Here is a 19,723-nt window from a genome sequence, read left to right on the forward strand (position 1 = left end):
ATTGCCTATTGCTGACTCGACAAAGCAAAACTTTTGTTGACCTAAAACTGCTGACAAATAAAATCTAAACTGCCACGCTTGTAGTATGTCGTATCTGACATCTATGCGTATGTTCTTTTCTGTGTCCTTTACTGGCTTCACGGGGACTTTTTAAATAGTAATAATAATAACAATCAGTCATAAATAACTTTAAAACTAAAGGAGAAAAAAGCAGGTAATAAGTGGATTGCTGGAAATATAAAGCTTCACAAATTTTTAGCATGAAAGAAGACTCAATTTTTCAGGATAGTAATTAAGACTGTTTGAATGATGGTCCAAAAAAAAGCCCATTTTGCCACTTACTCCACCTTATTTTACCGTATTGGGTAAAATTAATCTGTATATTCTTATGTGTGTGTGATAGAGATAAATGTTGTTTTTTTTTCGATTCTTCTGTATGTTGTGAACAAATAGGGGAAAATTTTAGTTTTATTAAGCCGGCGGTTTACAGGCCACCTCTAACTCTATCCTGGATTGACAGCAATAGGCTCCGCCCTCTCCCACTGACGGATAGTAGTGGGCGGGGCCACTGCCGCCAAAGGCACGGGGGCGTTTTCGTGCGGGTTTTGCGGATCGGTCCGTTGCGGTGAATGCGTGATTGAGGTCCCGCAGCTTATCAGCGTCCCCCTTTTTGGGGCCGGAGTGCACGGCGCGGAGGAGCCGCCGGGGAAAAAAAAAAAAAAAGGTAACATCACATCTGCATCCATCCTCTCTGGCTGAATGGTGCCAGTGTGTGGCTGGCTGTGCATTGATACTGCCGCTGTCGCTTCATCTGTCCTAGGCTTTTCCGCCTGTGCAGGGTGGGATGGAGTCAGACAGAAGGGGGGCTTTCAACGCTTTCAAAAAACGCTCTTGTCCAAATACGCGTTTAAACGTCGCGTGTAGATCATGACACTGCAGTAGATGCGTTGTCAGGGTAAATGGCAATGCAAAAAAAAAAAAAAAATACATTGCAAATCATAATTCAATCAGTGTTTTTGTTGTGATCACTGCATGTCTGCTGTTGTGGAAAAAAAATGCATTTTTGCAACGGACCTTGAAGAACAGCAGCAGGCCGGGTCTCGCAAGTGATTAGCTTTCTGATTTTTTTTTTTTTTTTAAGATGAGGGACGGCGAGATGGGGTTTTAGAAGAATATAGGCTAAGCCGACAGGACGTGAGATTTTAAATCTGGGGCCAGAACCATCATTTCATCTCCTGTGAAAATGTAATTCCTGCATGTTCCAGCAGCTCATGACATGTCGTTTGATGCAAGATTAGATTGTGATTTCTAAGAGGGGGGGAAAAAAAGAACAATGAGCAGGGACAGGTGCAGGGGCCAAGAGACTGTTATTTATTAATACAGAAAGCAGTGCAATGACAATAACAGCATGGCCTTGGACTCTCTCTCTCACACACAGATATACACATACACATACACACACCGTGGGATTAAAAGAGAGATATTTCACAAGCATTTGCCAGTCTTGATATTACTTGTGTAGAGGAATCTGTTGCAGCTCAGTTTAAAATAGATTTGAGTGCTTTTCATGGGCAGGACTCTAAACTGCTGCCAGTGTGAAAAGCTGAAGACTTTACTTATTGATAAAGACCATTCACAGGGTCTGGTGCCTGAAACGCTCTTGTGCTTGATGTGTGAGTGTTTTTTTCTTATGCAGACTTATGCTTGCATGTCCACGAGTGTGTGTTTGTGTGTGTGTGTGTGTGATGTGGTGATGTCACAGCTTTGTTATAGAAACAGAGAAGCCTTGTGTCCTCATGATTAATTCATGTCCAGCTGCGGGATAGAGACAGAAGCAGCCAGTCACACACAGACAGGAGCACGTACTTAAAGGAGACTGAAATAAGTAACTACCGGTCCGGTAGCCAAGGAGACAGGGGGAGACAGGTTGTCACAGAAATGGGTAGCCAAGGAGACGAGACCAAAAAAAAAAAAAAAAGAAGAAGAAGAAGAACCCAGGCGACTCTCTCGTCATCGTCTGCGCCGCCTGACAAGCTCTCAGGCTGTAGAAGGGAGGAGCAGAGCATCCATCCTGCTGAGAGAAGTGCATCTGTTGTGTGGCTCCTCTGCATCTTTCTCTGGCTACACTCTGAATGTCAAGCCCCACTGAACAGAACAGGATCCAGGTCGTCATGGAGACAGGAGCAGACCCTCGGTGGAACAGAAGCAGGTAGTCACTGTGGCTTGGCCGGCCCCGCTGAGTGCGAAGGCACGCCCTCTGCTGTCTGCTGATAGCATGAGGCTCACCGAGAGGCTGGAGCCCTGAACGGCTTTGGATGTGAACCACAGTGGAAACGATCAGCGCATTAGCTCTGGGGACACACTCTGCTCAGCGGAGTGCTATATTTCAAGACTTCGCTTTAGGCGTGTTCTCTTGCTGTTGTAGAGGAGACCGAGTGCATCTATCGCACATGGCCTGGAAAGAAAAATAGCGCTGAGAGAGGCCCTGCCATTTTCTTGTCTCTTTTGCTGTAATCCCTTTCACAGCCTCGCTCCTCTTTGCTCCCTCCCACCATCTCTCCCGCGTCCTTTCTTGTTCTTGTTTTTGCGCCTGCTTTTACGCCCCATTCATCCGTCCTCCTGCCTCTGCTCCTTTTAACCTCTCGTCAGGACCGCTTTCCCTTTTCTGTCGGTTTCCCCAAGCCCACTTCCTCTGATCTGTGTCCTCTCTCTGCCCCAATCCCGGATAATTCCCTCTCTGTGGAATTGGAAGATCGGAGCAGGCGAGAGCAAAAGAGAGATTATACTGCCAGATTAGTGGACAGGAGCAGCAATACATAATCTCACGGCACACTCGCTGACATCAGCACACACACACACATACTCACACTCACACAGTGCCACCCTCGATGTCATGCAAACACGTGGGCACACGTGCACGAAGCATTTGCCACATGAATAAACGCACATAATCAGACGCTGGTTTGTTTTTCTGAAACAGCTGTTTGACCCTCTCGCTTTGCCCTTTGACCTGCAGGGTGATGTGCCAACAGCCTCTGGGGGGCATCTGTCCTCTCCGCAACCTGTTCACCATCTGAAGCTTATGGGATAGGAGTGTGCGTGCCCCTTCCCAACCCTGCAGCCCCACTGGAGCCAGTCGTGCCAAAGCTGAGCTGCGTCGAAGGAGACGAGATGGGCAGCCCGGGCTGCGAGGTGGGTCTGTCCGGGCCGGTGGAGCCGGCGCTGGAGGCCTTGTGTCCCGAGTGCGGCCAGATCCACCGCAGCCGGGAGAACCACCTTTACAATTACCGCCTGGAAGTGGACGACGACCTGGTGTGCCACATCTGCCTGCAGCCGCTGGTGCAGCCGCTGGACACACCGTGCGGACACACCTTCTGCGCCCGCTGCCTGCGCAGCTTCCTCCAGGAGAGGGACTTCTGCCCTCTGGACAGGACGCGGCTGCAGCTGCAGGCGTGCCGCAGGTCCAGCATCCTGGTGCACAAGCTGCTGGATAAACTGTCTGTGTCGTGCCCTTTGACCCCGGTCTGCTCCCTCAGCATGCCCCGATGCGACCTGGAGGCCCACCTCAAACACAGGTAATAAACCTTATATATATGATGCTCACATGAACAATGGAGGAATGCGGCACTCACAGCTTGCAGCACAAGCTGTGTCGGGGACAATTAGACACCGGGAAATTAGTTAGATGTTCCTTAAGAAACATAAATAGCATTCCGCCTCTTGCTCAGCTCATTTCTCACCAGGACACGAACAGGTAACATAAATCATCCTCCAGATCAGAAAGACTTACCCACCATTCTTAACCTTAAAGACGCCGCTGCCTCCTCATCCCACTTGGCTTTTGGCCCATTTGGACCAGGTGCTGTGAGACCCTGAGGGGATTATAGGGCTGTAGGTCATGTGACGGGGGATTAGTGGTTCCCTACCGCAGTCATGGGTTGACTGACCGGGAGCTTCGCGTCCTCACTCCGAAACCATGCTGAGCAACTTCAACACCAGAGATCTTTTCAACCACTTCTTCTGCGAGACAGCCAAGGGCAACCCGGGGCTGTGGTGAGTCGAAACGCGACGGGGCGTGAAGTCAGGGTGACTTTCACTTCTCTCCGTTTGCTTTCTTTTTCTCGCTCTTTGCTGTCTGTGCTCCCTTCTCGTCCTGCTCAGAAAGGCAAGGTTTTGCTGCCGTTGGACGGAGGCTGTGCAAATTCGGTGTATCAGACTAAATGTGATCGTGCTTGGTTAATTTAAACACAATTCAGAGATGTTGCCTTCGCCCCGTGGAGGTATTGATCTTTACAGCTGAATTTCTTAAGATGGTGTCTGCCGCTGAGGAAGTATCGGCGTATTGATGCTGGCTTATTGACTTGTTATCCACTGTCAACCTGACGCCTCAAGATGAGGAGATTTTCCCTAACAAGCTCACACTAACAAGCTATCACCACCAGGCATTTGAAAGCTTATCTGAGAAAGCTGTTTTTTGTGGGTTTTTTTTTTACAGGAGACACTGGCTGCTACTTTTAATTATGTAACTTTTACTGCTAATGTAGCCACACGTGACATTTATGAGGCCAAGGGAACGTCTAAGCCAAGTGAAGCTGTGGCAAAAAATCTAAAAAGTGTTTCAAATTGAGCAAGTTCCCCTTTTTTGTTGGTTAGAAGACAAGCACACAGTGTCCTTGTTTTCTGTCTAGTTACATCCCAGCAAAGGTTAAGAAGACGGGAGAGGATGGCATGCGGGCGAGGCCACTGCTAGGACTAGCAGAAAATTCTTTCGTAAAGATTAAACCTCGGCCCCACGTGAGCTCGCGGCTCTCCCGCCCCGCCGACTTAAAGGTCTAAGAAAGCAACGGGAGCCAAGAGTCTGCTCCCGCCGAGTGAGACCGTCAGTCGACATTGTTTACGTCGAAGCTTAGCGATCGAACCCTGGACATTAGATTAAAAGCCCAGAGTGCCAGGACTCTGCGTCCCAGGGTGGTCAAGGTGGACCGGTTTGTGTGATAGCTGAGGGCGCGTACGAGCCTCGTGTGTTAAGAGTTTATGAACTAGCTCTTCTTGACAGTGATGGAAAACACAAAACCTGTCGCTGGGTGTTTCTCAGGAACGATGGACGCGTTTAAATGATTTAGGCGCCTCATTTGTGCCACTTACAGTAAAGACTTCAGAGTCAGCTAAGACCACATTGATCCCTTGAGTCTGTGTTTATTTTTGTTTTGAGGCGAAGAGTTTCTATTTGCGACGCCGGACAGGTTATTTTTAAGGGAGCGCACCTCATTTAAACTGTTCACGTAATAAAAACGCACAATTGCCTTCTGGTTTGCTGGTCTGAACCACTGGTCAGGGCAAGAAAATGAACTGAGGAATCACTTTGGAAACTGGAAATTCACACGAAAACCCCTTTTTAAAATTATTGTCTGACTTATAAGTGACAATCACATGATGGTCATTTCCCATTTTTAGGACTTCATGTTCTAACTTGTCACGGGGAATACCACTGGGACCACACAAAGAGTAGGACTGGGGAAAAAATTTACTTTTTCTTACAATACAAGATTGATTTTAAAAGAAAAAGAAAAAGTTTTGGGAAAGTCTTGAAAATCTTCCACACTTCCACCATCACCATTTCTGTGCAAGTGCAGTAAATTGGAAATGGATCATGTAGATGTATATAGCTTTTTGACTCAATTTGTCAAATGAGTTATCACTGTCACCTGCTGTACATACATACAACTTGTATTTTAAGCAGCATTTAAAAATTCTCAGTGAACACATACATAGAACACTGCAATATGCCATCACAATATCATAATATTGCGATAATTGCCAATACCCACCCCTAAAAAAGACACATAAAGAACAAATAATACTACATACAGCCCAGTTTGTTTTCAAGTGGCCGAACCAGTAAGATAATAATAAGCTATAAGTAATGACAACTCCAGATTTTTTCTATTTGTTTAAGTGCAAAGAAGAACAAGTAAATCAAGATGAACAAGAGAAAAAATCCTTTAAAAAATGAAATTTCTTAAGAAAATTAAGTGCAATTTGGGCACATTGTTGTCTGCTGTTTAGTCCTGCATATTTAAAGCTGCTCTTATCAATATGTTTCTATTAACCCTTTGACTTCCACACTAAGAAATACAATTAATCACTGTTAAATATAATAATAATAATAATAATAATAATAATAATAATAATTTTAAAAAAAATCTACCTGAATGTAGCTCATCTATAATCTATTAGGCGTTTTAGCTTTAGCTCTGGATAACAGTTGCTTAGTTTAAATATGCAATTATGTAATCAGACTTTAAACTTATTTCATAAACTTCTTATGGCGCTTGACTCATGCGAGGTGCTAAAGGTCACGATATGACTTCTGCTGGAAGTGCAATACTAAGATGCTGGAGTAACCACTAAAATATTAATGAATTAATTGCATAGCAGCTGCATAAATAATAAATCTGACAACATGGAGAGCCTTTATTCTCTTGTGAGCGCTCTAACTGTGTTGGGAGCATCGCATCAAATTAACGAACGTGATTTTCTTTACGCGTCAGATGGACTAACAAACTGACACCTGTTGCTTGGTGAAAGGTGTCCCGGGACGCGGTGTCAGCAGACGAGCACGGACGGCCCGCGATGCGAGAGCGGCGACGAGCGGGCCATGGTGACCAGCCCCTCCAGGTCGCCCCACTCCCCGCAGACAGACCTGAGGGACCGCACGCCCTCGCCGCCCTCCGCGCCTAGCAACGCATGCGGAAACGGGCCCATGTGGACAGACGACGCCGGCCTCGACAACCCTGCCTTTGAGGAAAGCACTGAAGAAGACAGTGAGTGTCAGTAGAGTCAGCAAAGATTAGAGTGAATCTAAAAAAAAAGCCATATTCATATCTTCATGCTCCTCTGTCTTTGTAGGTGTTGTAGGGCTGGAGTGTGTGGTCCCCCGGGTGAAGCGGCCCCTCAGTAATCCTTGCATCCATCTCCTCCGCTCCGTTAGTTCCACCTCCTCTGGCTGGGACTGCCCCGAATCCCCGCCCCTGTCTGCTGAGGAGGGTATGACATCATTCCTTCATCTGAGTATCTCCTCAAAAGGGCAGGATACCAGACATCTGAGATAATGAAATATTGCAGCTGCAATCTTAGACAAAAACAGATAATCACATCCAGGCAACATTATACCAAAGGTTAGGAAGATGAGGAAATTACATTTTTGAAAAGCAGCCGTGTAATGTGATTGGTGTGTCCATTAGGCTGCGTGAAGTTACCCTCCCTTCCTGAAGGAGAGATAACTGCCATCGAGGTGCACCGGGCGAACCCGTACGTGGAGCTGGGAATCAGCATCGTTGGTGGAAACGAGACGCCCCTCATCAACATAGTGATTCAGGAAGTGTACCGAGACGGGGTCATTGCACGAGACGGGAGGCTGCTGGCCGGGGATCAGATACTACAGGTGGGCGTCCGTTTGGCTCAAGGCGGTCGATCATTTTCACCGCAGAGCTAGTCTAGGGACGGAGGTCGTAAAATTGAGGTCAAAGGCCTGAAAAACGTTGAAGACCCATGTCCTAAATTATCTTTCTACATATTTAAAGCTGCTCTAATCAATATGTTTCTATGAACCCTTGACTTCCACACTAAGAAATACGATTCATCACTATTAAATATCATTCATTTTTAATCTATAATAGTAGCTTGCACTGCAAATTGAGTATTTTGACACATCATCATTAAAATGTTCACACGATTGTACAGATTCAGACAATATAAATACTGAAGCTGTACGATGTATGTTTTCGAGCTATGGTCAAAGGCACTAAATCTCAAAAAGTACAAAAGCCACAGCTTAGATATTTGTATATATAATGTGTATATGTAAATTTGTGTATCTTACAAACTGAATGACAAGCAATGTTTAGAAAACGGGTAAAAAAAAATGAGAAATTAAGCATTTTATTGTCTACTACTACTACTACTTCAAAAAAAGATCAACCGTGTGGTTTCAATGCCAGTCAAATGTTTAACAATGGATCACATGGCTACTTATGTCCAAAAGAGAATGAATATAAATAAATATCTTGGAGGAATTTAAAAACTTAATATCGACTCTTCATTCCTCCCCCTCCCAAGGTGAACAACGTGGACATCAGTAACGTGCCGCACAGCTTTGCTCGCTCCACCCTGGCCCGCCCCTGCACCACCCTGCAGCTGACGGTGCTCCGGGAGCGTCGCTGCGCCTCCCGGGCGCCCCCCTCCTCTTCCTCCTCCACCCCGGCCGTGCCCCACGCCCCCTGCTCCACCCCCGAGGGCACCCCGTCCAGCCCCGCCACGCTGAGGATCACCCTGCACAAGCGAGACTCGACGGAGCAGCTCGGCATCAAGCTGGTGCGGCGGACGGATGAGTCAGGAGTGTTCGTGCTGGATCTCCTGGAGGGAGGCCTGGCAGCGAAGGACGGCAGACTGCGGAGTAACGACCGCGTGTTGGCAGTCAACGACCAGGACCTGCGCCACGGCACCCCCGAGCAGGCTGCTCAGATCATACAGGTGCAGACAGGTTTTGGTATTACACCCAGAGACGTGTCTCACATTCGTTTCTAAAACCTTGATGCCTTTCCAGGCCAGTGGAGAGCGGGTCCACCTGCTGATCGGGCGAACTAGCAAACCCACTCCACCCCCGCCGCCAAAATCAAGCTCCACCAGAGACCTCTATTGCCTTGATCACTTCCTGCCTAACCACAGCTCTACCCCGAGTCCTGTGCCCTTACACCTGTCCCGCACCAGCACCCACAGAGTGAGGACATGATTTATATATGTGTGTGTGTTGGTGTTGGTGATTGAATACGGCTAATGATAATTGTGTGTGATTTTTTTCCCCAGGACCTGTCCCAGTGTGTGACCTGTAAGGAGAAACACATCACTGTGAAGAAGGAACCCCACGAGTCTCTGGGCATGACTGTTGCAGGGGGGCGGGGCAGCAAGAGCGGGGAGCTGCCAATCTTTGTGACGAGCGTCCAACCGCACGGCTGCTTGTCGAGGGACGGGCGAATCAAAAGAGGTGAGCGCTCGACGATGACCGTGACAGGCCCAGCTGAGCCAGACCACACACGTCGCATCAGAATCCGTCACGGCCTCCTCTTGCTCCCTCTCTCTCTCAGGCGACGTGCTGCTGAGTATCAATGGGCAGGACTTGACGTACCTGAGCCACGGCGAGGCCGTGGGGACCCTGAAGGCCAGCGCCGCCTCGCCGTCAGTGCAGCTGAGGGTGCTGGAGGTCAGCATGGTGGAGGAGCACGAGCACGACGAGCTGCTGCCTCACACTCACGACAGCGACTTTGATGCCAACTGGTCCCCCTCGTGGGTCATGTGGCTGGGCCTGCCCAGGTGAGCGTTCAGGTGATCAAGGATTCGCACAAGCAAACGTGGGAAGTGGTGGTCGTGCTGGGTTCAGATGTTCATGGGAATGTCGACCTCTGCGTGTACGGTTCAGGAGTTGTGACGTGTCGACAAACGTAAACATCTAGTAGTTGAGTAAAATGTTGATATTTCCATCAACTTTCTCTGTTCCTTTGCATTAACCTCCTGAGGCCCTGCGTCCTCATATGGGGACAGGTTTTAGGTTTGGTTTAGCTTCACCCTCATAAGTGACCACCTTTATCTGTCATCTAGTGGTAGCAAAGGGTCAATACACCGGTCGGCTACAGCGACTAATTAGCAAGTACCCATTTGAGGACGTTGGGATTACACGTCCTGATCAAAGATGATGCTTCGTTTTTATATTTCTTACCTCCTTGGAGGAATTAACAGCACATAATAGATAAAAGCTCGGGTCTCAGGAGGTTAAGCTACCCTGTTGTTAGCTTGCTAAACTAGCTTTCAGGTCAGTTGCCTTACAGCCGTGTTCTCACTGTGCAGGGCTTTACTTTACTATTTTACTGTTTCCTTTATTGAGACAGTACGTGAGCACGTACACGTAAATATGCCAGATTGTAGCTAGAGGCTAGTTTCCATCTGTAGTCCCTTGGCAAACAAGAAAAATATAGAAATTAGTACAACAACAACAATAAGAGTGTGAAACATACAAATTAAAAACGTACGATATTTGACACAACGCACACAATACAATAATTAATAGTAAGTTAGCTTAATAGCCGTTGTACACGAAACAGTTTGTTTGCGCAACTTCCCATGTTGTAACCACTTGTCTTTGAGACCTGTTTGGTCCGTTTTACAGATTCTTTTTGCACAATGATCTGCTTTTTTGCACTGCCCACGTTTACTATCTTGGCAATTATATTCCAATATTTTTAGCATTTCTTTAATTCCCAGCCCACACTGTATATACTGACTGTCAGAATGCTGCTATATTCCTCTATATTCTTTCAAATTTGATATTGTCTTATATTGTTTTTTTTTGTATATATTTGTTATGTAATTCTGCGCTACTGTGACAAAGTAATTTCCCATACGTGGGATAAATAAACGTTGTCTTATGTCTTATTTGAATCCGCTATGCAAGGTTGCTGTGGCAACCGTGAATGTACGTATCATGCTGACCAATGAGCGGAAGGAGCTGCAAAACGCTACTCTCAAATTCTGGGCTTGGGGACGATTGGTTTGGTCGACCGTCTCGTTAAATGACATTTTGCAGCTGGTCTCAGTTCGTCTCTCCTTCTTGACCGCCTTCACTCTCGTCGCTCTCTTCTTGCAGCTACCTGCACAGTAGTCACGAGATCGTTCTGCGGAGGAGCCATCCCGGCAGCTGGGGCTTTAGCATCGTTGGGGGATACGAGGAAAGCCATGGCAACCAGGCGTTCTTCATCAAGACCATCGTCCTCGGCACACCTGCGTACTACGACGGCCGCCTCAAGTGAGTCATCAGTCATTCCCTACGTGACTATGTTATGGTAGCAATTATTGTTGTATACATTATTGTTGTTCCCGTATTTATTCATATAATTTAACATATAATTTTTTGAGCATATTGAGACAGCTCTTATAGCTTCGTAGGCAAATATTTCCAGTGTTTTTTTTTGTTTTTTTTACCAAGCTTTATTAGTGTGGCCTTATTCTGCCGCACCATCACAATCTTATCTCCCGTCGTAATAAAACAAACTAATAAAAGAAATCTGGTCTGTGTACACAGACTACATAAATGTAGGTCAAAAGAAATTAGCAGTGGTGTCGGCATCAAAAAGGCCGGTGAACTCTGTCCCATACTTCAGAAGTAGAGGGAAGTTATTGGACATGCCAACTAACTCTAAGATTTATCTTTAAGGGTCAAATCATTCCTCAGCGGATACTTTGAGGTCATTCTTTAAAGATTTAAAGGTGTGTCTTGTGATATTCTCATGAGCCGCACTGCTGCATGCCGTCAAGATAAAAAGTCTGGCGTTTGAAGTCTCCAGCTTATTATTTTAGTCAGATTACTATGCAGATCGTCTGGGTCACTTCATATAATGCTCTGGTTGTATTCGAATGGCACATAACGCAAACTGTACTGCCTTGCCTCCCGGTGCCATCCTAGGTGCGGCGACATGATAGTGGCGGTGAACGGCCTGTCGACGGCAGGAATGAGCCACTCGGCGCTGGTGCCCATGTTGAAAGAGCAGCGCAGCCGGGTGGCGCTCACCGTGGTCTCCTGGCCCGGCAGTCTGGTATAGCTGATCAGATGAGCAGCGGGCTGCGCACCACGTCCACCCCTGAATGTTCTATATTAGGAACGACCTTGGCCAAAGTGAACTGGTACACGCTACTGTCCATCGCTCCATACCGGGCTTAATCCAGGACCAAAAGCATTCAGAGCTGTTGTAGACCCAGCAGGACCGAGCCTGTCCTGACCAGGTGGGACCTGATCCAGATCGTGCCACGTCACTCGACAGACTGCACTCTCAAACACACTGCTGTGTTCATATGGTCATGTTGTCTTCACTCCCACGGGGAGAATGGTACTGCAACTGTTAACAGGCGATCTGTGCTGTATTCACCTCACCAGGCAGTTGTAGAATCCAGGGCTGTATTCAGGTGGATGCATCGTTGCAGGTAGAGATTAAAACATTTCAGTCTGCGATTTTTTTTGTCGTCTAGATAAGTGACCGCTAAAAAAAATTAAATAAATCACTCTAATCAAGATGTTCTGCAACGCCAGTGCTGTGTCCAACTGAATAAGCCCCAGGCCTTATTAGAAACCTGCCACATCCTGGGGGCTCAACCGCCTCCAGGCCTCATCACCATGACAACCAGCTGTCCCTTCAGCTGGAGTTTTATACATGTGTGAATGTGTGTTCTGTTTTGTTTAATAAAAATTTCCTTCCAAGGATGAAAAGGAGTGTGCTTTTGGAAGGCAGTTTTGCACATTTATGCACACACAGTCCGACTTAAAGAGGTGTAGAAGCGGTGTACTGCTTATTCGTGAGGCTTTATTCACACTTTTATAAACAAAAACATAACTGGGAGGAAAAAAGAAAAAAAAGAAAAAAAAAGACAAAGTGTTTTCCACTAATTATCACATGCAAGCAGATTTCATAATGCAGCCTCAAGATTTCTTCTCCTCTAAAGTGGTTTTGCGCAGCTTTGCAGCAAGCTTGTTGGTCTCCGCTTGATTGGCTGCAGCTGCCAGTTTGACCTGCAGTGCCAGCCGCCAGGGCTGATTCTTTTTAGGGCGCAGTTTCTGGAAGGGGAGTGGAAAAGTAGACATAACAAGGACAGAGGGAAGAAGTCACATTTCCTGCATATATATGAAAAAAAAAATAGTGTAAAAAAAAAAAAAAAAAAAAAATAGGTCGGCGTTACCTTCAGCTTTTTCTTTGCTGGGTCATGCACGACTCCGTGTCGCCACATGCTTTCCTAGAATGACGACACCAGTTACCAACTTACACCATCAGCAATTTTACTGACTAAGTTACCCAAATATGAAATCTTATCAGGTTTCATGATGCCCATTTATGAAGATCTGACACCCAAATATAACTACTTAGACTACTTTCCTGTAATCTACACTCTGCACAGTTTGACCGGCATCCAAAAATAGTTCAATCCACTCATCCAGGTCATGGTAAAATAAAGCAAAGGCACCTGGACTTGTTTGAACTTTTCCTCAGAGGAGTTGCGATCAAGAAACCTCTTGTTCTGTTGCATGTAAGGAGTCAACTTGCCACATTTAACGTCAAAGATCCCCCCCCCTCCCATACACTTGACATTTTTACTTGTCACGAGAAGGAAAGCGCGGGTGAATTTACACTATATACATCATCAGTTTCCCCCCAGAGCTTTTCTTACTGTGACAGGTCCAAACGTATACCATGAAAGTAGTGAGGGCTTACCTTCATTGCAAAGCTCTTCCCACAGCCGGGGTAGGCGCAGCTAAACGGTTTCTTCTTATCATGGTCTCCCACCACGTGACTCTCCAGGTTGAAGCGTCGAGTGAACTTCTTGTCGCAGCCTCTCCTGGGGCACGTGAACATCCTCCTCTCCCCGGAGTGGACGCGCAGCTCGTGCTGGCGCAAGAACCAGGCGTTGTTGAACAGCTTCTTGCACGCTCCACACGGCACCTTGACTGCGTGCAAAGCGGGCCATTAAAACGAGAGCTCAGCTCAGCGACCGGTGCTGCAGCTCCAACATTTCTACCTTTGTGTTCTTTTCTGTGCTTCAGGAGTTCTGTCCACGTTTTGCCTCGGAACGGACATTCCTCGGCCTCGCATGGGTACCCTGCACCAAAAGGGAGACAACGGGCTTTAGTTGTAGGCATGTTTAAATATAAATAGCATTCTGGTTACTGGCAAACCTTGATGCACTTTCTCGTGATGCTTCAGTTTTCCATGAGTGGGAAATTCTCTTGTGCATCCGTTGACTGTGCAGCTACAAAAAGAAACAAAGTTTAGACTCAAGGTAAAACTAAAATCAGAGTCCTTTTTGTGCATTTGCTGCAAAGCCACTCACTGAAAAGGTAGAATCTGTTGGTGCTCATACGTGTGGGCTTTCAGCTGGTTCCTCTTGTTGAAATCCTTCCCGCAGCCTTTTTGTTCACACTGAAGGAGATTAAAACAATCACAAGCACATCCAAAGACAACAGAAACCTTGCATCGTAACGGGTGAACGTGAGGTACTTTGTATCGCTTCTCCTGGTGCTGGTGGACTCGAGCCGTGTGGTTCTTCAGGCTGGCGTTCGTGATAAATGCCTCGGAGCATCCATGAGCCGCACACCTGGAGAGAAGAGCCGGCCGCTTGAGAAACGCCAGTTGTTGTTTCAAAAACAAAAAGCACAGAGGCTTACTTGTGTGGTTTTTCCCCGCTGTGAGCGAGCTCATGTCTGGTGAGTTGATAGCGAGTACAAAAGCTCTTGTCACAGTTGTCGCAGGAGAAGGGTTTCTAGCATCAGGGACGACATATTGACGCAAACCAAACGACATTTACCGGCCATTAATAGTCAGCTGAACACCTTTCAGTTCTGATCCCCTTACCAATCCTGTGTGCTTGCAAAGATGAGCCTCTAGCTTCCACGACTTACTGAACGTAGCTTTACAGTCGGAAAAAGAGCAAACGTAGCTTTTTTGACTTTGCAACCTCTCCCCCATCTTTGCTAAGAGATGTCAGGTGTAGTGTTGTGGTCAAAACTTGTTGTAAAGGGGGCAGGACACTTGGTGACCTACAACCACCAACTCACCTGTGCCTAATTTATCCTATTGGAACGTACCAATTAGGGCGGAATAGGGGTGTCACAAAGCACCACGAGAAGCCCTTTTCACACCGACTCGGCTGTGCAGGATTGTGCTACCGCTGATCCAATACGTGAGGTGCTAGAAAATGATTCAGGCGCCCGACTTTAACAGCGATTCCACTGATACTCAAACATTATAAACGTCCGGGAGTCTCTCCTCCACAGTGATTGATTCGGGCTTTAAAGATGTCACCCAGGCTTTTAAACGGCGCGAGTCCCTATCTGTTGATCTGCCGCGTGGTGCACAGGAAGGAACAGAGGCGACTGTCTGTCTCCACTGATCACACACACACACACACACACACACACACACACACACACGCGCGCAAGATTTACTCCTCAAATCTTAATCTTATCAACCCTGCAATAATGCTCCTCGATAGCTGTGATTTATTGTTGTCAGAAATTCAGTGAGATTCTTAATCAACCTCCCACAGACTATAAAGGTGGAGTATGTACATGTTGCAAGAAGGAAAATAAGCATTTGTCGTCTCAGAAACTGAATTCAGTCCAGTGCTCTTTAAGTGGAACATCCTTGTTTGACCTAATATGGCGGCTGACTTATGGCTATGGCAATTTTAGGCAGACATTAGTCATGTCACTAAGACTCTTTATGACTTAGCTTTCCACTTGTGCTAACGTTGTTTGAGCGCAGCGTTTTAGCTAAATTTAACACATGTATTTTTGTCTTTAAAAGCCACTTTAACTTTAAACTCGTGACATTTACAGTATAAAAGTTAGTGATTAAACAGTGAGTGTTACAGTGACGTGAGTAAAGAAGTTATGTGTCAGCATACGTTAAAAGCATACAAGGCCAGTTAAATGTGAGTATGTGACTGCGTTTAGATGCATTTTATTGCTATGAGTGTAACCTTTGATCTGAAAAAGTAAGAACATGATATTTATTCTAGAAAAGGTACATAGGTTTGCTTTAGTTCAGGGGCCTTTAACGTTTTTCAGGCCAAGGACCCCCAAAACTATCTACTATATCCTCCTGAGACCCCATGACCTCATATGGGGACATTAGGTTTTAGGTTTGTTCCAGATTTGTTCCAGGTTTGAAAGAGACACTTTTGTCTGACATGTACTGGTATTGAAGGGTCAGTACATTTGTTTATTCTTATTAACAGTTTGATATGGTTTGAAAATTCAACAAATTCACAAATTGCACATTTGAGGACGTTGGATCGTTTCCAATTCTGCTTTTGCATTAAAATGAGCAGTTTTATATTTTGGTTACACATTTATTTGTGTGATTTACTATAATATTCAGTGAAATACTCCCTATGTCCACCTCATTTCCACTTCCAGTTTAAAGTTGATGGTTATTTTTTATACTTCTTAGGTCCCACTAATCCCATATGCTCTACATTAAACTCGGGCTAGTGCCATTTATAAATATACATTATTATTATCACTTTGCATCCAATATTAAACTATCCCTCATCCCTTTACTAAAATATGTTTGATTCATGTTAATGGAATTTAAATTTGTGGGGGAAACTAAAACAAAATATATGAAAAATGTCTAATCAACCAAAGATTTTGCGACCCCACCCCTGCAGTACCTCTGCGGACCCCCTTGGGGGGTTGTGCTACACCTCCTATTCACTTAAAGCATTACTTTAAACATTATTCATATTTAAATTCCTATGTATTATATTAACAATCTTTGAGTGATTAATGCAAAAACATTACATAACGGTAGCATCACACCTGAACAAGTGCATTTAATATGCAAGGGAGGATTTGTCGATTTAAAAAAAAAAAAATTGATCGATTTAGATAAAATAAAATCAAAATTTAAAGGTTTACAAAAAAAAAAAAAGTCAATGACAATCCAGTCAGGCTATCTGCTTGTCTAAACATTACAGGTCACCCTCTGCACCCATGCCATGCTCTCATGTGAAACCTTTGACTGACTTCTGTGAATAAGGCCTATTGAGAGCCTGTTGGGCGTTACCTCAGTGCCCTCCCACGCTTCTGGTAAGCATGCCTGGGTCAGTTGACACTGTTATCAGCCTCCTCCTCTTCTCATCCGGCCCCCACCGCCACCGCCACCACCACCACCACCACCTCCCTCCACCTGTGCTGTCAGGGACGGGATCAATACAGCTGGCCCAATATCCACATATAAGGCCATGCCTACACCTGTCTCTGATAACCACACAGACTCCCGCCCCACCTATCACACACACACAGATACAGCATGCACTCTGTTTGGCCCGCAGTGGGATTTTCTTGGTGGTTTTGTGAAACCGTAAAGGCCTTTCCCAAACAGGGACCGTCACACCCACACAAATATTATTCTCAAGACCACTGCAGGTCCTTAAAGGGCTGGGAGATTATGAGGGATGATTGTCAAACGTCTTAAGTGTCTGAAGCAAACTTGAGCATTTCCATCTTGTATGTTTTTAAGCTTGGATTTCTCCTCTTTAAAATTCGTGAACAAATGTATACAACAATGTGCACATTTATCTTAGAGCTTTTCAAGATTTAAATTGATTGAAACTTTACTGCTAACGTACCACTAACACATATAATACTGTACGTAGAACTGTAACGCTCTGAAATGGTGCAATTGTATGATTTTAAGTTTAAATTTGAATGTTTTCGAGAATTGTTTCCTGAATTTTGCACCTTCGCTCAAGTGCAGCTTAAAAAGCAGGATGCACGCCGATCAGCCACAACATTAAAACCACTGAGAGGAATAACATCGACCTTCTTGTGACAGTTCTTCGTTCTGGTGGGAAATTTTAGACTTAGAGTTAGTTTAAAAATATTGAATTAACGTGTAAAGGTTTAGTATCCTGTAAATACTCCACAGATCTTATAAGGACTCATTTTCAACAGAGAGCGACTAGAAATGAAATGTAACTTGTGAAAATGTTCACAAACAAATGTGTTCCCACTATGGGTGAGGAGAACCTTCAGATTTCCAGCAGAGGTGTGAAGGCAGATCATTGTGAAATGTCATATCTCCGCTTCATGCTATGCAATCGTCCCACACAAAACACTCGTCTGTGCCCGTGTCCAATTATCTACTGTTTGTGTGTGTGCGCGGTTAATGTGTAACGCCCCGGGTCGATGCAGCTGCTCCGAGCCGCTGGCCGAGCTGACAGGCTCAATCTGTGTGTGTCAAACATGCGTGATTAAGGAGTTCATAGTGCTCCACGCTTTTATCCACAGGCCTCGTCTCTCTGCCCTCCTCTCTCTCCCTCTCTCTTCTCGCTTGCTTTCTGTTTACCTTTTGTTTCTTCAATCAGTAACTTCCATGAGTCAGTGCCACGCATGACGCTCTGGTGTGACGGTGAGAACACGCACACACACACACACACACACACACACACACACACACACACAAAGGACCTACTGTAGATGTTTAGGAGAAAATCCAACAAGGTGCAGGGGAAATACACAGTGAACAATTTCAAATCCAGATATTCCCTGAAGCTGAACGCTGTGAGAATGCAGAAAAATGAATAGATAACGTTTCCCTTATCTAAATACTCCAAGGAAAATCCAGACCCTGCCAATCAATACCAAGGGCTTTGGCTGCCAACTTGCCTAGTGATTGATTGCATTTTGTTTTCCATCCGTTTTTCCTGGTTTTATCTCGTCAGCTCGTTGGACACTTATTACTCCGTCCTGATAAGGTCTGAATTCCCTGACCTCGGGCCTACAGGGTTGTGAAGGCGCAGGAAGGCGACCTGGGCAGGGTTATCTCTGAGGGGGGACACCATTGTCCACAATGGGGTTCATTTTGGGGTCTTTTTAATGCCTTAATTTTGGTTTCTTTGGTTTGGTTTCTTTTGGACGAGCAAAAATAAAAAAAAATAATAATAAATAATGGGTCTCTGGCCTGATTCCCCCGTCAGCCTCCTCCTTCCTGAGCTGCAGGCCCTATCTCTGTAAACTGGTCCTAATTTGTGTAAATATTGGGTAAAGTACTGAGGTGGGATGAGATAACCTATTTGTCACATAACCAGCCAGCCATTCAGCCTCCACTGATTAAACAGCACACATCAAGTGCTCCACACACACACACACACACACACACACACACACACACACACACAGGTACGGCCCTATGGAGCCTAAAAGTGAATATTTTACTGCCATTTTTGATTTTATGAACAGAATAGACTTTATTTCCAATTGCACAACCACTGTTACATTGAAATGCTTGTGCGAAGTTCCCTGATTGGTCAAATTTTTTTTTATTATTATTTTTTAAATGTATTAATTAATATATAAATAAAGGCAAAAATACATCCTTTAATTTCAAAGAGAAAACTGATTTATACAGAGGAATATAAATTAATAATGTACAGTGTAAAATAAGTGCATGAGTGTTCGTCCCTTTCAGGTCAATATTTAGTGGATGTGGTTGCAGTTGCAGCACCTTATTGTCTTTAAACGTGTAGATTTCCTCGTATGCAAATTTTATTTACCATGATTCCACTTACTATTAACACATAAAAAGAGGGAAACCATAGAAGAGAATAAACACTTTAATATAATATACAGTATAAACATTAACAGTATGAAATATTAATCTGAACATACGATCATGTTAGGGTTGTATTTCTATTAAAATGAATCCTGAGTGAACATGGTGAAATACTTGGTCAACTATTTAGATCTGAGAAATATTTTGACAGTTATTAAAAACTTGTTTGACTATAAACAACTCGATGGATCTCATTGTTTCTTTTAGTATCTAAACTCCTGTTTTAGCTTCACGTTATTTATTTATGTTATTTTATCTATTTTTTTATTTAATTACTTTTAAACTGACTCCCTGTCAACAAAATTTCCTTTTTTTAATAAGATTTTTTTATAAAAAAAAATGTCTTTACTGTCGAAGTGAAAATAGATTTCTACAAATGGATGTCAATGATTTAAAAATATATATTTAAAATAAGTGATTTGTTTAAAGCTCTTAGCCCAGTTCAATAGATGAATATTTAATTAACTGACATTAATTAGTAAAATACTATTTTCACTATTTTTTTTTTC

General features: G+C 44.7%; 2 protein-coding genes across 6 annotated transcripts; one reads left to right on the top strand and one right to left on the bottom strand.

The window, feature by feature from the left end:
* The first annotated feature begins 531 nt into the window (after positions 1-531).
* lnx2a (ligand of numb-protein X 2a) lies at positions 532-12,305 on the top strand. Of its 5 annotated transcripts, none has more exons than XM_047568659.1 (11): positions 532-724; positions 3,017-3,575; positions 6,589-6,830; positions 6,910-7,047; positions 7,245-7,444; positions 8,119-8,532; positions 8,606-8,779; positions 8,866-9,043; positions 9,144-9,369; positions 10,697-10,855; positions 11,513-12,305. In XM_047568659.1, exons 2-11 carry the CDS (start codon positions 3,172-3,174, stop codon positions 11,646-11,648), a joined length of 2,271 nt encoding a protein of 756 aa, XP_047424615.1. In that variant the 5' UTR covers positions 532-724; positions 3,017-3,171; the 3' UTR covers positions 11,649-12,305. The 5 variants fall into 5 exon arrangements, with proteins under 5 accessions (XP_047424615.1, XP_047424617.1, XP_047424616.1 ...); XM_047568661.1 differs by having other exon boundaries at positions 533-724; positions 6,589-6,824; XM_047568660.1 differs by lacking the exon at positions 532-724 and adding an exon at positions 1,589-2,209.
* Positions 12,306-12,384: 79 nt separating this feature from the next.
* gtf3ab (general transcription factor IIIA, b) lies at positions 12,385-14,645 on the bottom strand. The gene is made up of 9 exons (XM_047568664.1): positions 14,445-14,645; positions 14,258-14,352; positions 14,091-14,187; positions 13,924-14,012; positions 13,769-13,842; positions 13,612-13,692; positions 13,308-13,540; positions 12,778-12,831; positions 12,385-12,655 (listed from the first exon to the last, which is right to left on the bottom strand). Exons 1-9 carry the CDS (start codon positions 14,556-14,558, stop codon positions 12,521-12,523), a joined length of 972 nt encoding a protein of 323 aa, XP_047424620.1. The 5' UTR covers positions 14,559-14,645; the 3' UTR covers positions 12,385-12,520.
* Between the last annotated feature and the right edge of the window lie 5,078 nt (positions 14,646-19,723).

Source organism: Mugil cephalus, chromosome 18, assembly GCF_022458985.1.
Source record: "Mugil cephalus isolate CIBA_MC_2020 chromosome 18, CIBA_Mcephalus_1.1, whole genome shotgun sequence".
NCBI classification, from domain to species: Eukaryota; Metazoa; Chordata; class Actinopteri; order Mugiliformes; family Mugilidae; genus Mugil; species Mugil cephalus.

Bases quoted from the DNA above. Each gene is read 5' to 3' on its own strand.
- lnx2a (XM_047568659.1), top strand. From the start codon at position 3,172: ATGGGCAGCCCGGGCTGCGAGGTGGGTCTGTCCGGGCCGGTGGAGCCG. The intron at 6,831-6,909 runs GTCAGTAGAGTC...CTGTCTTTGTAG, and splicing joins CACTGAAGAAGACAGTGAGT to GTGTTGTAGGGCTGGAGTGT. The intron at 9,044-9,143 runs GTGAGCGCTCGA...TCTCTCTCTCAG, and splicing joins GGACGGGCGAATCAAAAGAG to GCGACGTGCTGCTGAGTATC.
- gtf3ab (XM_047568664.1), bottom strand. From the start codon at position 14,558: ATGGGGGAGAGGTTGCAAAGTCAAAAAAGCTACGTTTGCTCTTTTTCC. The intron at 14,013-14,090 runs GTACCTCACGTT...AATCTCCTTCAG, and splicing joins ACCAGGAGAAGCGATACAAA to TGTGAACAAAAAGGCTGCGG. The intron at 13,541-13,611 runs GTAGAAATGTTG...CTTTGCACGCAG, and splicing joins GCACAGAAAAGAACACAAAG to TCAAGGTGCCGTGTGGAGCG.